The 15,800-nt window shown below is 47.5% G+C and overlaps 5 protein-coding genes across 5 annotated transcripts; 1 reads left to right on the top strand and 4 right to left on the bottom strand.

Annotated features, from left to right (window-relative positions):
- Positions 1–1,375: 1,375 nt before the first annotated feature.
- Positions 1,376–1,967, bottom strand: BT62DRAFT_340311 (uncharacterized protein). The gene is made up of 5 exons (XM_043180561.1): positions 1,947–1,967; positions 1,801–1,893; positions 1,732–1,738; positions 1,478–1,654; positions 1,376–1,408 (listed from the first exon to the last, which is right to left on the bottom strand). The coding sequence occupies exons 2-4, from the start codon at positions 1,804–1,806 to the stop codon at positions 1,485–1,487; spliced, it is 183 nt and encodes a 60-aa protein (XP_043036810.1). The 5' UTR covers positions 1,807–1,893; positions 1,947–1,967; the 3' UTR covers positions 1,376–1,408; positions 1,478–1,484.
- A 3,643-nt stretch (positions 1,968–5,610) lies between these two features.
- BT62DRAFT_1009522 (uncharacterized protein) lies at positions 5,611–6,073 on the top strand (the record flags this gene model as incomplete). Its single annotated transcript, XM_043177563.1, has 2 exons — positions 5,611–5,693; positions 5,773–6,073. The coding sequence occupies 2 exons, from the start codon at positions 5,611–5,613 to the stop codon at positions 6,071–6,073; spliced, it is 384 nt and encodes a 127-aa protein (XP_043036811.1).
- A 416-nt stretch (positions 6,074–6,489) lies between these two features.
- Positions 6,490–8,492, bottom strand: BT62DRAFT_903604 (MFS general substrate transporter; the record flags this gene model as incomplete). The annotated part of the gene is made up of 13 exons (XM_043183533.1): positions 6,490–6,633; positions 6,690–6,712; positions 6,767–6,817; positions 6,867–6,944; positions 6,990–7,133; positions 7,187–7,302; positions 7,364–7,684; positions 7,727–7,772; positions 7,828–7,859; positions 7,911–8,100; positions 8,149–8,167; positions 8,218–8,333; positions 8,384–8,492. 13 exons carry the CDS (start codon positions 8,490–8,492, stop codon positions 6,490–6,492), a joined length of 1,389 nt encoding a protein of 462 aa, XP_043036812.1.
- Positions 8,493–9,379: 887 nt separating this feature from the next.
- BT62DRAFT_996127 (uncharacterized protein) lies at positions 9,380–11,433 on the bottom strand (the record flags this gene model as incomplete). The annotated part of the gene is made up of 1 exon (XM_043190567.1): positions 9,380–11,433. The coding sequence occupies exon 1, from the start codon at positions 11,135–11,137 to the stop codon at positions 9,380–9,382; it is 1,758 nt and encodes a 585-aa protein (XP_043036813.1). The 5' UTR covers positions 11,138–11,433.
- On the bottom strand, positions 11,431–12,574 carry BT62DRAFT_953765 (uncharacterized protein; the record flags this gene model as incomplete). Its single annotated transcript, XM_043188278.1, has 4 exons — positions 12,155–12,574; positions 11,941–12,104; positions 11,516–11,887; positions 11,431–11,469 (listed from the first exon to the last, which is right to left on the bottom strand). The coding sequence occupies exons 1-4, from the start codon at positions 12,342–12,344 to the stop codon at positions 11,434–11,436; spliced, it is 762 nt and encodes a 253-aa protein (XP_043036814.1). The 5' UTR covers positions 12,345–12,574.
- Between the last annotated feature and the right edge of the window lie 3,226 nt (positions 12,575–15,800).

Consider the following 15,800-nt stretch of genomic DNA (forward strand, 5'->3'; position numbering starts at 1 on the left):
GCGATACAGTTTGGCCTCGATCCCCCCGAACAAGTAACTAACCAACCAACTGAGGTATTTAAGTGGACCTTCATCTGAATGGCAGTGTCCATATAGGAGGCAAACTGCATTTATTACTCTTTCCCAAGCCCACATATCGTCTCGATTCTCTTAGCCTAAAACAGACTGAGACTACTCGGGCCATGGCCAGATGACCGTGACGCCGACTACCAAGGAAACCATTACCAACTGATCGTGGAACACGCGCATGCGCCGGAGGTGAGTTGGAATACCGAACTAGCCGGCCTACATTCATTTGTTTGGATTAGGAATGATATTTATCACGTTGGCACCATCGGGAGCAGAAGGGAGGGAAAGCGTAGTAGGCGTGTTACATGTGGCTAGAAGAAGTGGAGACTTGTAAAGCGTTCGCGGGAGCAGAAGGGAAGGAGAAACGATGGCTACTGAATAGGAAAGGATTTTCGGGAGATTGAGACAAGCTATCCGCTCCTTGAGCTTCATGGTGATGTATGTAAGCATTGATTCATCGCAACGTTGATCGCAAATGATTCTCCGACCTGGGTCACCAAGTGATTTTTCAGGCAAAAGTTTGCATGAAACGTTCAAGGGACCATGAATGTCCCGGGAGTAGAGATGTATTAGCTGGCGCGTGGCGCCATTGTTCATTGATGAAACAGGTCGGTGTCCATTCCTTTTCGGGAGTGGAAGGGCGGTGGTAGAGGCGGGCCTCGGTGCCATCGGCAATACCCTTACCGCGAATTTTCCGATGATGACTCTTCCTTCCTGATATAATGACAGATTTGTGATCCTAGTCAAAAAAAAACAGTTTGTCAAACTCACCAAATTTGACGGGATAATCGAGTTGACGAAAAATTCATTCTCTTTCCGCCAATAGAGGAGAGTCGTGCGGATATCTGTCTAGCTTATCGGACCTGGGGCCTAGCTCGTCGCAGATCCGTCACAAGTAAAGAATGTACTACTTACCAGCATATGCCAGAGTCAACATCGTCGTCCCCGCCATTGAGGATGCCTTTTCCAAGGCTATACAAGGAAGGATTTCCGGAAAGACATCAGAGACCTATAACTCAAACTTTGACGGTACTTGCACAGGCTAGAAGTCTATGCACTATAGTTCATAACGTTAATCCAATTATCGGTGATTCGGAAAGAGGTACGTGCAAAATATGGAAAATATGACAATCACTCCCATTACACAGGAGCCGTCGAAGTTCCATCGAGAGTGGTACCCCTCGTGATTCATGGTACAACGAAGTCGGCTATAGGCCGATCAAGGGCCGACTCCATCATTCCCGAGTCGACGCCCACCAGTGGTTAAAACAGAAGATTCCGAACTTCTGCGTCCTCGGGGCCATGGACTCATTGATACGTCAGGGATCTACACAGTACACTATGAGTGGACAAGCTCGTAAGTATTGTGGATCCGATTCGGTGGAAATTTCCATCGGGGAGGACATACAGTCGTTTTAAAGAATCGCGGCAGCGTGACTAGAGCATGATGCTGCGTCGCGACTCCTTCGTAGTCCGCTTGACTCACTAGAGTTCCATTGACCTGTCAGACGTATCACAAGGAGGACATACACCTGAGCTTGCCAACAGGATGCGCACACAAACCCTCCCTGGCACTTGATTCGATCTACGGCTGCAGAGTTAGTGAATTGCAGAAGAAGAGGGGAAGGGAGGCGAGCCAGAGAGTTGGTGCCATGTCTGTACCTCGTTCCTAAAATTCTGGTAATGTCAGGGATGTACTTCACATGCAATTCATACATTGAAGGTACATACACACATTGCGGAGTTAGCACGGTTGATCGATGCAAATCATCCTTAGGCCGCCGGGCCGTCCATGTCAATAACTAAAGGTCCCTAGATTATACCCTACAAAGCCAGATCACGATTCAGCCAAAATCGTACTTCAGGACGGGACCCACCGATGCGAAATTTTTGTCGAACCCTGTTACCAATGCATAAAATCGCACAATGACGACTCGGGATCTGGAATCATAGGGTGCAATCTGTCCTAATACCAATTCTTCCCCACATGCCGGACGCGTAGATATTCATCTATTCCGGTAATGAGAGGGCCGAAGGGAATGCCGACGGCTCGAATGAAATTGGTATTCGTCATGCATGGAAAAAACGAATTCGCATTCGGACTGTTCCGAGAATTCAACTGGAGTGGGACTTAAAAAGGTGCGAAGGCAGGCGAGGGGCTCGGAGTGTTGGACCGTCGACGGGGACCTAGGATTTAGAATACGAAGCAAATGCAGATTCCTTAATCTGATGGTGGTTTTATTTGTCTGCGGAGCTGTGAAAAACCTGGACGGTCGAACCAAGAAGGTTGTACACGCACTAAAAGACTCGCATCATCGCACGCTTGATGTCGATGGCACCGTCGACGACCAGGACAAAACATCAGGGTCTCACGGGGCCCAAGGGACCAGGAAGGCACTGGTCCTTTGATGCAGGCATATCATTACAGCCTACGAACCGCAAAGGAAAGACATGGGACAAGCAAACTTGCGGTTGCGCCCACACCCTCAGAAACTAAAGGAGGGACTGAAATGGTCCCTCCGGCCTAACACTCGCAGCGCGTCATCGCGTCATCATCTGATGTTTGAGCGGTGGCCAGTAACAGGCATATACCTGGACATGGAGACGGATAAGGAACTCGGAGATGTGTAGAAGGGACACCGAGCTGATGGAGTGCTAATCTGAGCGCCCACATCGGAAGGGATGTCATAGACTTCGTCCGTGTCCAGCTGATCCTCGATTAAGAGGTCATGAAAGCAGCTGGGCCAGCCTTGGGGAACGTGTTTAGGCTTGAACTGGTTGCTTGGAGTGATCCTTCGAGAGGTGCTGGGAGAACGGTGATGCCGGAGTGCTGGCATTGGAGGCTAGTGTATTGCATGAGCGACGCGGACGACCCAAGTATTGGCCAGTACGAAGGTACTGATGAGTTCGTGTACGGCATCATATCACGATGGCTATCGCCCTCATACATTATCTATTCAGCAGCAGAGAGCCTCGAAGCCATTGAGATTTGATTGCATCCGTTTTCTCTGACGTCTGAGCGGGTATACAATGTTATTGAGTTGATGTATACGCCCATTTTAGTGCTGAGATCGGGAAATTTGGAGCCCGCATTGACACATTCATAAAGATACCTTAGACCATCAACTTAGACAATGTTGCGCGAAACCAGACTCGTAAGAGACTCACAATTTTGAGTACAGTAACAGAGACTCCTTACTATCATAGATCACAAGGTTGTTACATTACAGTTCATATGGATACTTCATATGGATACCTGTCAATGCCACGGATCAGATCAGGCAGACCATGCACAAAGCTTACACTCACGTTCTCGAAAAGACGGTCAGCGACTTCAACGTGGCACGCACACGGTGGCTCAGAGATAGAGGAACCTGCCCTGCCACATTTTGCACCTTGAACACATTTACCATGTCTACTTCGTGGACTGGGTCATGCTCGATCCAGGCATGCACACAGCCTGGCCATAAGGTTAGCAGCTAATCGACAAAGGAAATGGAGATAAACACCCGTCGACTTCCCCGCACAGCTGCCCAAAATACTCTCCGTTAGTAAGATCTCTTTCTTCGCCTTCTCCCCGGCTATGCATAATTTCATACATTTCACATCAAGAGGAACGGCGAACACGTCGTCCCATCTCGTCAGCACCGTCGCTCTCCTCCTCCCGCGTGCCCACGCCAGGGGAAACATCCACCTGCACCTCTCTACCAGCTCAGAGCTCACTAAACCATCCTCGATGAGCTTTTGCAACAGAATCTCATACTTGGGAGCAGAGGCAATACGCCACAGTGGAAGTGACCATGGCAAGCCATTAAGCAGCAGAAGGTCCATGCCCGTACCGGTGTCGCACGCGTTCGCAAGACTAAACCGCACCTCCCCTGACAAAGAGTCGTGTTGGTGGTAATAGAAGAATCCCTCTGTCCTTGGAGGAAATACAAGATACTTTGAAGACACATGCACATCCGTGGCGTAGTGGACCTGGAACCAGCATTTTTTCCTCTTCACGATGGTCTGAATGCAAGGCCTTTTGAAGAAGGAGAGATCGTGAATATCGGTATCCTTGATGCGTACAACGTCCAATGTCGAGATGATGTGGTTGTCACCGCGAGTCCAGATGTATTCTGGCTAGAAAAAGTTGGTTATATGCGTCAAAAGAGAAAAGTAGACCGTAACCCGAAACCTATGCGTGAAGAGAGGTGCCTGCGAGGAATAAAATGGATAGCACTGTAAGGTCGAGATATACGAAGGCACTGGAATCCAGGGAGAGGCTGGCGATGAGGAATCTGGGGGGAGGACTCATGAGAAGAGGCGCTTGCTGCGACCATTTAATTTTGAACTCCGACAAAATCTCGATATGGCACGATCACGTGTAACCGTCGCGACCGAACCTGCGCTGTGAACTACATTAATACTTTACTGTGAGAGAAAGAGTGTCTCTAGCTCGTCTCAAGGAAGAAGTCTATAAATATGAAAGGGTGGTAGGTCCTCTCCCTCCTCGCTTGTAGTCAGGGGTACTTATTGCTCCCAGAGCTTGATGAGACTCCAGCGACATTTGGGATTTTGGGCCGAGAAGATGGATGGTTATGGGGCTAGGGATATGTAAGCCGCTCCATTCCGTAGCTAATAATGACTAATTCAGTACTCAAAACCAACGATCTTGTACTTTTTCCTGTTATATGCCTGCGCTAAATTCGTCGAATTGATCTTCATGGCTCTTCGATAATGTTTTGTAGCCTCTTGTTTGTACGTCGTGACTTGTGAACATTATTTCACTGAATTCTATGACTATCCACTCATTGTGACCTCTAGATGTATTAAACACCTTCCAGGCGCTCATTGTCCAATTGATTGCATCCCCACTCGAATGTTATTGGAAAAGTATACAATTTTCAATGTCTCCCGTGTGCTTTCTTTGTATCTGGAATATACATTTTCCGGCTTTCGTCTCCAATTTTCCGCCGTGCAATCATTGTGAATCCTTTTCTTCCGGCGGCGTGGACTCAACTGATTCGCGCACGTTGTAAAATAGCCTTTGTGATTGATCTTGTCGTGTGGTGGGCCATCAAGCTGGCCCCGTACCATGCAACCTTTGATGTTTCACTGAGCGTTGTACTAGTGCTGTTAATGGCCGCCCAAATAAGCATCTCTGATCGCTTCATACCTATTAACTAAAGTTTGGTTGTATCCTAGTTATCCCAAGGAGTATGTATCGGCCTTGAATTAGCCAAAAGCATCGAGCTTGTCATTACCACTGGAGTGAATTCGTCTGTCTGGCAGTCAGTCAGGAAGATACTTTCGTCGGCTCCGAGACGTACCCCGGAAACCAATGCCCAAAGAGAGGTGTCGGCAAAAAATGAGACAGATAGCACAGTAAAGTCGACAATGTACGAGGGTCCTGGCATCCATGGAGAGGCTGGCGCTGAATATGGGGATGGGACTCATTAGAAGAGGCGCGTGCAGCGAGTGGTAAGGGATGGACCCGAAGAATTTCAATTTAGACAAATTATTTTAAAATTGGACAAATTGGGACAAATTGTCTTCATGTCACGTTCACGTGTACCCGTCGCGAGGATTGCGCAAAGTACGCGAGTCGCGGCCGCGACGTGCAATCGGCTTCTCTCGATGTAAAATGACGCACGACCATGCAAATGCCTAGCGATCCCACCATCCAAAGAAAGATAATAGACCATCATTTGCTTATAGTCCTACGTCCGGGGGTTACACTTTTATTTTATTGTTAAATTGGATGAAGTTCCTCGCTATCCAGGAACCTTTAGTCTCCGCCAGCATTACTGAGCCCATGTTCTGCCGGACTATCGCATACACTCTTCCCGTCCTGATCGATATGTGGATCTACTTTAATGACGGACTCACGGTCCAGTCCTACCAACGCCGCCTTCTCGAAGCGTTGGCGTACCACGTTCCCAAACTGATTCTGCAGATGTCAAAGGATTTCAACCAAACTTACATGGCTTTCAATATCACTGATCTAGTCCCCCTCTAAGTCGCACATGGAAGTAAATTCTCTGCTTGTCCAAGGGGAAGATGTCTTGTTCGTTCCCCCATCGTCGCCAGTGACCACTAGTTAGACAACTCTCCTCAAAATAATCCCCGACGTGTATCAAGACATACAGCTTCAGGCATCTATTATCTTCTGTATCTTATTATCTAACCTCTTCATACCTTGTTGTGTATATCTTGTGCAACAGTCATTGCCGTACGGTTCACCAAGGTTATGCAATTCTTTCTGGAATTGGAATCGTGTTATTGTGGATTTGCTTACCTGCGAAGAGAATTACAGCGCGGCCGAAATACGTGGACATTCACTGAAGTTCGCAGTCGCTTGTCAATATACAATGATGGCCTTTGAGTGGGGATGGGGGAGACTCGTCTCCGCTATATTGAGTTTTCGGGATTAGTCTACAGTAATCTAATACGGCGGATAAAGCTTTGCGCGACAGGCTTTTCCCCAACGTAGACGAACGTTACAACCACCGAAAGCCCAAGTAACCCAACCGCCAACAAACAGATTGCCAGCCATCCTCTGGTAATATGGTCGTACATCTAGGAATGGCGGATTCTCAGCAAACCGATCCCACTCTAAAGAACCACGAACAAACCTGACCGCCCACAACGGGTCCAACTAGAGGAGGAGATGAGCTTGGAAGGGAAGGGTGGATCGAAGCAAACACCGCACCTGTTGTGCCGATCCCATACGCCAAATTAAAAGCTCCGTACACGTAAGCATCTACATAAACGAGGTTAGTCACGGACAGCAGAGGCCCTCGTTTGCGTACACCCAATGCCATCTATACTGCGAGCGACAGACGCAAGCTCAGCGGTCAGCGGGGACAGGACCCCAGATGCAAAGAAATCTGAGAACATTAGAAGAAATGCGGTAATAGTCTCGGGTCACTCACAAGCACATGCATAAGCTGTGATAAACAGCGCAAGGTGGCCATCTACGATGATTACAACGTACCACGGCACGGCGAGGATCAGAGCAATCAAGATGACCACGGATGGGCCTTGATGGTCTGAGAACCAACCCGAGAGAGGTGACGCTTCCATTCAAATTAGAACCGTCGGGTGCAAGAAATCGGTGAGACTTGCTCACCGAAAAGAGTCGGAATGACAGAGGTCAAAAGGACGAGACCAACGTCTGCGGAGTTCAGGCCCCAGACGCTGTTCAAGTGACTGGAAATAACTGGTTCTTGGGTACCGTAGACGATGCTATGGAAAGAGAGTGAAATTTACGCTCCCAAACGGAATAGGTGAAGAAAATGCGACGCACCCGTACACTAAAGTGAGGAACGCCGCGGCGAGCGCACGGTGCGCACGGAACAACAGGCGGAGGATCTGCACGAACGAAACCTTCTTGTTCTGCACGTCGATGGCATCTCCAATGTCCCTCAGGCTGTTAACGTTGGTCTCCAGTGCGATCTCATTGTCAGGCTTCTCGGTGCTGGTTCGGAGCTTGCTGGCACTCGTACTTTCGATGATAAGGAACCGGAAGGCCAGGTCCAAAATGGCAACTATGATGCCAAAGATGAAGGGTCCACGGAAACCGAAGCGTGTGTATAGCCCGCCGCCTACAGGAGGCCCGACAAGCGCACTGGAAGGAAGCTATGATCTGGTTCGAGGAAAGGAGTCTTACGATGCGTACCCAAGAGAAAGACCCGACATTGCGATACCAAGTTGTCCTAGGCCAAGCATTAGATTCAAGTTTGAGAGGGAGGGAAAATTAGGATTATCCACTTCCGACAAGTTCTGGCGGAGCTTCATCACATCTACGAGGTAATATATGAGTTATAGCAACGCGACCTTGGCTCATAACTCACAATAATGCCAACCCAACAACCCATACCATGGTAGATCCTATACCTTGAAGAGCTCGCGCAAGACACATAACCCAGTACGCTGGAGCCTCCATGAACATGATTTGCGAGCCTATGAGTATGAACACCCCTGCGACAAGAGGAAGCTTCCGTGCATCGTATTTTTCAGACCATACCGCGACGGGAATAGTAGCTGTAAACCAAATTTAGTAACAGAGCTATTTCTGGAATACAACGTTACCTATCGCAAGGCCTCCAGACTATGACCGGTCAATCGAGCAGACAATTGAGTGAGGCTAATTAATCATACATATGCGAAAAGTAGCCAGCCAGTCAGGGAGGCCACGTCCTTGTAACCAAGCTTCTCAAGCTGGAAAGGCACGACGGGAATGACCATTGAATATACAACTAGATCTGTGGCAACACCTGATTTACTATAGGTCAGGTCCCAATATTGAGGATAAAGTAAAACGTACCTAGCCAAACCACAAATGTCACAAACCAGTATGACGACCTCCATTTGCTGCCCCAAGGCTGTGTCTGGAGTTCGCTGCGGTCGACATGAGGAGAGATGGGGGTCTCCATGAGAGATTGGATATGTTATTCGGGGACGATCGCGTTTTTATACGGCCGGAGGGATTCTGATTTGTCAGTGGTGATCTTCTTATGTAGTGCACTACTAATTGATGGTGTGCATTCTACTGGAAATGCATTGATCCCAATACAAAGTTCAACGACGCGCCGTACGTATTATTGTGCCTACCAATGGAAAGAAAAGGCTCTGAATAGCGTGCTGAAACTTTCGTAGTTGTTGCTGACCCTCCGAAGTTCTGGCAGTTCTGAGGCTTGGCGACTTTTGCCGTCGGCTTAATGCGACAGCTCGGCCGATGCACGTGTGGTTCAACGTTCAGCGTTTTGAACATTGAGCGACAGCAGTCCGGTTGGCGTCAACAGCGAAAGTCATTCCTGGCACCTGTGGTATCATCAACTAGCAACAGTAGACATTGAAAGTTAGTTCAAGCCGACGCATGCAAAATATCCAAGCACGGCAGGTCGAGTCTTGACCCTCAAAGCAGCTCTTGTCCCTGGATGCCCTCAGTCTGTAGTGGTGTCGGAATCAAACTGACAGTCTGAGTAGTAGGATTCAAAGCGCCATAGCCAAGCAAGGTGCCAAACTTCACCGGGCCGCCGGTCCCGTTCCAATATCTTCCTTGAGGAATAGCTGCAGCCTTACAAGTGTAACAACACGTCGAGTAGCAAATAAAGGTCAGTAGATTTATTTCAGCACCAAGTTTTACTATCAAATGCTCAACCAAGGTTTGATCTGACATCGAATTCACTATTAATCAGTCGTTCACAAAGTTTGCGGTGGATTCAACCACGACATGTTTTCATAAATACACACTATGTAATACGGATACTCCGAAATGCGTACGAAAGACATCAATACATACATTATCTAGGAAGACAATCTATTCACACTTGCTACCATTATGCATCGTTCCCTCCGCTGTCACCCCACTACTGCGAGGCCGCCGCAGCCGATGCCAATGCTTTTGTGGCGACTTCATCATCAGCCGTAAACCCATCAGATGCTTCTCTTTATCCGGAGCTCGTCCCGGTGGATACCCACCCCCAAAGTCTCCCACACAACCTCCTTCAACGAATTCCCTGAAGTCTGCGATAGTACGAGCATGCTTCTCCATGAAACTCGGCCATTCAAAACGCTCAGAAACGGTGTCGAGCTTCTGCAGGCACTCGGGCCAAGCGGGATCATTTGCTGGACGAAGAAGGGCGAGACGACGGAGGCTGTCAGCTTTGTCGCATGAAACAAGTGCTGTACAAGCCCTGAAGAGGTTGTCGGATTCAAATAGGTAGTCAATGGACATTTGGGAGATCCCAGAGTTTGATGCCAGCCCGGTGATAAAGGCATCAAAGATTATCGGCAGAGCATCTGAGAGTTCCAGATAAGCGTTATGTCGGTTGGCCGATATCTGGTCAAGAAGGCGCCGTGAAACGACATGAGAAAAGACCTCCTTTATGATGGGGGGAAACTGGAAGAAAAAAGTAGCAAGTTCTGCTGCCGGTTTAAAGTGAGAGAGGTATGTGGGTCCAGATCGAGTTATCCATGGATTATCCTGGAACGCGATTCGGACAAAGTTAGAAGCCATGTATGGGGTGTACCAGTCCTCCGAGTCAGGAAGAAATCGAGGTCGAGGAAACGTCGATTTGAGTACGCGAAGAAAAATCACCAACAAGATACTCTGATCTTCACTTCGCATCGAAGTGCTGCCACTGAAGTCCTTAGATAACACCAATGTATACAGCAGCTTCAGAACTGCGTAGCGATTGCAATCTAGTCTGAAAGAAGGCATCTTGTCGTACCCTGGATCATCATATAGTCGGGATGAACCAACACCCATATACACTCCAATGTCTCGAATAACCGTTCCAAAAAAAGTATCAATGTAAGGATCGGCAATGGACACCGTTTGCGTAGAAGGAGAGCCGGCTATCGTCAAAAGTGCGTATAGTCGAGGATCCTGAGGTGCGGGAAATTCGTCGGCGGGATCAGAATGGAAAACACTGTCCTTCACAGCCCCGAAACGGCGCAATATGACATCGGCAATGTAGGGATACAGATACGTTTCAACAGCTGTTGGAAGATCAACCACGTCATGATCTCTGGAGTCGCCAGTCAAACAAATCTTCAGTTCGTCCCTTGCCAGGAAAAGAGGAGGCAGGATGTAGTTCGCATGCCAGTAGGATGAGGGAATTGCATGGAAGAAAATTTGAAGAAGACCATCATGTACATCAAAGGGTGGTAATCTCTGGAGCAAATAGGCCCATACAATAGGCTGCAGATGCAGATGTTCATGTCCGGAAAAAGTCAATTGATTTTTCACCAGTTCCGCGACCTCTTCAGGACTTGAAGTACCATACTGGCTCCGGATACACAAAAGCTCCGCATAGACCCCTGGAGAAAATTGATCCTTTTCCTTTTTTCGGTCTACGGACCACCAGTCGAATGCGTCGATGTCAAAACGGAGACTTGTGCGAACAAGGCGATCGAGCACACTTTCTTGAGGATGATCCAGCATGCGTTCAATGAGGGTATTGCATATGACCAAAATTCCCTTCACGTATTGTTTTAGAGACTCCACTGATCTCAGCGGTAAAGCACTGGTTGATTGCACAACAATGCTCTGTACACTAGGGTTGGACGACATGCCGAACAACCAGGCCAATGCATGTACATCGATGTCATCTGCACAGGACTCTACAGCTACAAGCTCAACGTCTCGCAGCGAATGGATGGCCTGAGGCTCCGACGATGGTGACTCGTGAGAGACCGGGGATATGAGGTAAGCGAGGTAGGCATAGAGAAGGAACGCATAATGCGACAATGGCGTCTTGTACGGGCATGAAGCGTACCAAATCGGAAGGAAATTCGTGATGAAATACGCAGCGAAGGACACAGAGGCGATGATCCCGACGATATATGCAATCGACACTTTCAGTGGGACTAAAAAAATAACCAGACCCAGAAAAAACACTCCAACTGACGCACTCAAGAGAACAGGTAACAACCCAATAATGAGACCCACACTCCACTGCTGGAGCCCCATGTACCGGAATTGACGTACACGGCACTTGTCCTGTGGTGTCCCCGACGGAACGGTGACATACTGGTGAATCCATTGTTTTGTCAGGACAGCAAATAGTGCGGTTGTCAAACTGAATGAGAGGCTGGTAAACCACAGTCCGTTGACTAACACATCAGACGCCGTGGGACTAAATGTCGAAAACGGAGTAAGGTCTGAACGGGGAACGTCATTCACGGAGGAGCCATTGGCCGCCGCGCGCTGGACGTCGATGAGCTCGTACACAAGTGTCGCCGTGACTTGACCATAGTCGACTTGAAGGCTCTGCGATGTCTGAGCAACGAAGGTAGTGACTACGGCGGAGAAGAGACCAGCCTTTCATTCAGTCGTCAACAAAGGAAAATTCGAATTACAGTATTTGCACTCACGAAAACCAGGAAAACATCTAGTCCATCCCTCCATTCATCCAACATCTCTGTGTCAAATGCAGCACACTCTTCAAGGTATGTCCGCCATACTCTAGCAAGCGGACCCAGTTCCTCGTACTGTTTATCTTCCGGAAATTTTTGTTCATAGTCGGACGCGTCATTCCCTTTACTCTCAGTGAGATATGCAGCAAATAAAAAGAACAGGGTAACGCACCTCCGACCTTGAATTCACGTTGCTGCACCCCAAATACATTGCGAGCTGCCTTTTTCTGTCGCCGAGGGGAATTAGCCGTCGTTCGAGGCTGGAGAACGTGCTCAGAGTCATCAGGTGTCCCTTGGGCATTCATGGGCGGAATCCCTGGGTTTTCGCCCTCTCCATCCCCTGCAGCATGGACGGAAGGCATCGGTGTTGAGTGGAGCAGAAAGGGCGGTATCGTAAGCGACCATCCAGTGTTCGGTGATATCAGTATCAATAGCCGTGAGACTATAATGATATATGATGTTCGCGTTAGGGAACAAAAATCGGAAGTGCCCAGACCGCAATTTCGGACTTGAAATCGCCAGATATTGTTTCAGTTTATTCACAGGGAAGTGTTGCTTGACTGGAAAGGGAAGGACGCAGGGTGTCGTAGAAGGGAAGCTGAGAAGGCTGACTCGGCATACTGTCGGCACAATGCTTTTACTGCATTAGTACAAGGATCCAGACGGCAACTTGATTAGGTTTTCGGCAGAAACATGCCAGTATTTGCGACTAACAAGGAGCGCGGAGACCTTGGCAGATAACTTGTGCTTAGCGCCAGCATCCAAGTACAACCAAGTACAAATGTACTACAATCTTATATGCCACGATTTGAACAGAGAGCCCTTCAACGCAGGTGATGGCTTTACAAACAGTGAAAGGTGGATAGACAAAAGGCAACAAGTCGAACGAAGCCCGGGTTGGATCTTGGATCTTGGATCCGGGAGGAGACACTACCTGCACATGGGAAATCAATGAATCTGATGGTCAGCAAGGCAGCATGAGATTCAGTCTGATGGTGGAATAGAAAGAGGAGGAGATAAGTATCCACCATGTCTTGGCCTTGTCTTCAAGGTAGAAGGCAGTGAAGGTGACCTTGTAGATGTCAACTCCAAGGTAAGTGGTATATACCTTAAACTATTGTTCACAGTTGATGAGAAATTGATTGATGTCATCTGATGCACCTCTGAAGGGGTGGAGCTTCTGAAGAAGGTCAGGCTGTTAAGCCCAAATTTCACGTGACTAGTGACATGTGATAAACTGACAGAACCTCGCACTTCGGGTTATACTGTCAGAGTCCACTTGTGTGTGACCAGTGTTGTGTTGTCAAGGCGTTATACAGATAGCTTGAGATAAGATGGTGAAGAATAAACTTTAGCTTAATGCTGAGCTACCACAGTGAAAGCTGTCTACTTAAATACTGTTCTGTATCGTGCTATAAATAAATGTTCTTTAATAGTTATTGTCTGCTATGAGGCTGTTACCCCTGCTGTTGCCAGGTGCTCCACAAAAGCTGTTGTGCTGTTACTGCTGCACTGCAATTTATTGACAAAAGGAGTATTGTCTCTCCCTTCACAGTGCACAGCAGCGTGTGCTAGCAGAAACGGATCGGGTTGCTGATTTAAGCTTCCCACGGTCCTAAGCGCTGGCCTAGGCACCCTGACTAAGTGAGAATAGGGGTCAGTCTGGAAAAAGGAGAGAAAAACAAAAAGAAAATGGAAAAATCATAACATTACCCCCTCCTTAAGACCATTGTCCCAATGGTTAAGTTTAGGCAGGTACTCCCCCCCCCTGTAGAAGGAGATGGCCGATCTGCTGGACCCATCCATCGGGTAGCAGGTTCATAAAGACTTTGACTGATTCTTGCTCTTTGCTGTATGTCTCTACAGGGTCATCTTTATTGTCCTCTTGTGCATGTCTTCTGCTGATGGTAGGTCAACGTATTTCCTCAGGGATAATGTTGAACATGACCACCCTGTTGTTGACCCTATTGATACATTGTTTGTAGTCATGGATTGCTTCCTCGGCATCCATATATTTTTTGTTGACCCACTGGTTTGATTCTGGTCCATAGCCCTTCCAGCTGACTAGATAGTCAACAGTTGTTTTCATGCCTCCGTCTCATGCTTTAACCTTTCTGAGTTTGTGGTTTAGGACTTTGTCAATTTCATAGTGTTCTTCGTTGTCGATTAGTTCTGGAGGAGGAGGTGGTGGTCGTTCTTGGTTTGGAAAGGCTGGCATGACATATGGTGTCAATAATGTTTCGTTAAGAACATTATGGATTTTTCAAGTTGCTGGGAGCTGCAACTTATATGCTGATTTGCTGATTTTAGCTAGTATCTTGAATGGGCCTGTCTGTTTGTCTGCTAATTTTTGTTTTGGTCTTGGAAGGTGTAGATTTGTTGTATCCAACCATACTTTGTCATTGGTTGAATATTCGTGTGCTTCTCATCAGTACCTGTCATATTGTTTCTTCATTGTCTTTGTGGCTTTTTCCAGAGTGGTCTTGGTTTCTTCGTGGATTTTTGCCATTGTTGTTGCAAAATCCGTTGAAGCCAGTGTTGTTGTGTGAATTCATTTGGTTTGCACAACTGGTGGGTTCCTCCCATAATTGATAAAGAATGGTGTTTTTCCTGTTGCTGAATAGACTCTGTTATTGTGTTGGAATGCTGCTAAAGCGAGCCATTCTGTCCAATCATCCTGTTGATAGCTGATGAAAAGTCTTAAGTACTTTTCAATTTCTTGGTTGACCTGTTCTGTTTGGCCATCTGTCTGGGGATGGTATGCTGTCGAAGCATTCCTCTTGATGTTCAGCAGTCAGTATAAATCATCTAAGAATTTGGAGACGAATTGTGGTCCCCTGTCTGAAAGTACTACCTGAGGCATGCCATACTTTGCATAGACCTCGTCACACAGTATTTTTGCCCATCCTTCAGATATTAACTCTATTGAACAGGCAATCAGAATGATCGCTTTCGAGAAGTGATCAACAATGACGATGATTGCGTCATAGCCATCACTTTTGGGTAGTCCAGTTATCATGTCTACTGAGATGTGGGTCTATGGTGATGAAGGGACCTCATTTGGGTGGAGCGGTGCCACTTTGGGTTGTGTTGAAGTTTTGCCTCATTGACAAGTTTCGCAACCTTCGACATATCGGATGATATCATAGTCCATTTTGGGCCACCAATATTTCCTCAAGACCAATTCCTTGGTCTTAGCGATCCCAGGATGTCCAGTGGTCGCATGATTGTGGCATATTGCAATGATATCACTATGTAGTCTTTCGTCTCTCGGAACGTAGATTCGTTCGTCATACCGGATCAATCCCCCTTCTTTCTTTAGTCCTCGTTCATGATTAAGTGATGGAGCAATTCTTTGATCTCATTTATGTGGATCCCGAGTGGTGCTTTTGATGTGTTTATGCATCTCTCCTTCTATGGGCATGATCATGGCATGAAAGTGTTCTGGTCAGAGTAAGACGACTTCCTTGTTGTCATTTTCTCCTTGATCATAGTCGGCCCTTTGGCTGAGTAGGTCGGCCTTCTTATTTGCTGCTCCAGGCTTGTGATGCAATGTATACTCATACTGCGATAGCTCTGTTACCCATCTGGCTTGCCTGCGATTGAGTTTTTGTGGATGTCAGAAGTACTGCAGGTTTTGATGATCTGTCCAGATTTCGAAGGTTTGGGCTGCCCCGATGAGATAATGTCGCCATTCAGATAGGGCAAGCATTATGGCGAGGAGTTCTTTGTCGTAGATTTCATAGTTATGCTCCGTAACTGTGAGTGTCTTTGACATGAAGGTGACTGGTCGCCATTTGCCTTCCTGTTCTTATGAA

The sequence above is a fragment of the Guyanagaster necrorhizus genome, assembly GCF_019112545.1.
Source record: "Guyanagaster necrorhizus MCA 3950 unplaced genomic scaffold BT62scaffold_24, whole genome shotgun sequence".
NCBI lineage: Eukaryota > Fungi > Basidiomycota > Agaricomycetes > Agaricales > Physalacriaceae > Guyanagaster > Guyanagaster necrorhizus.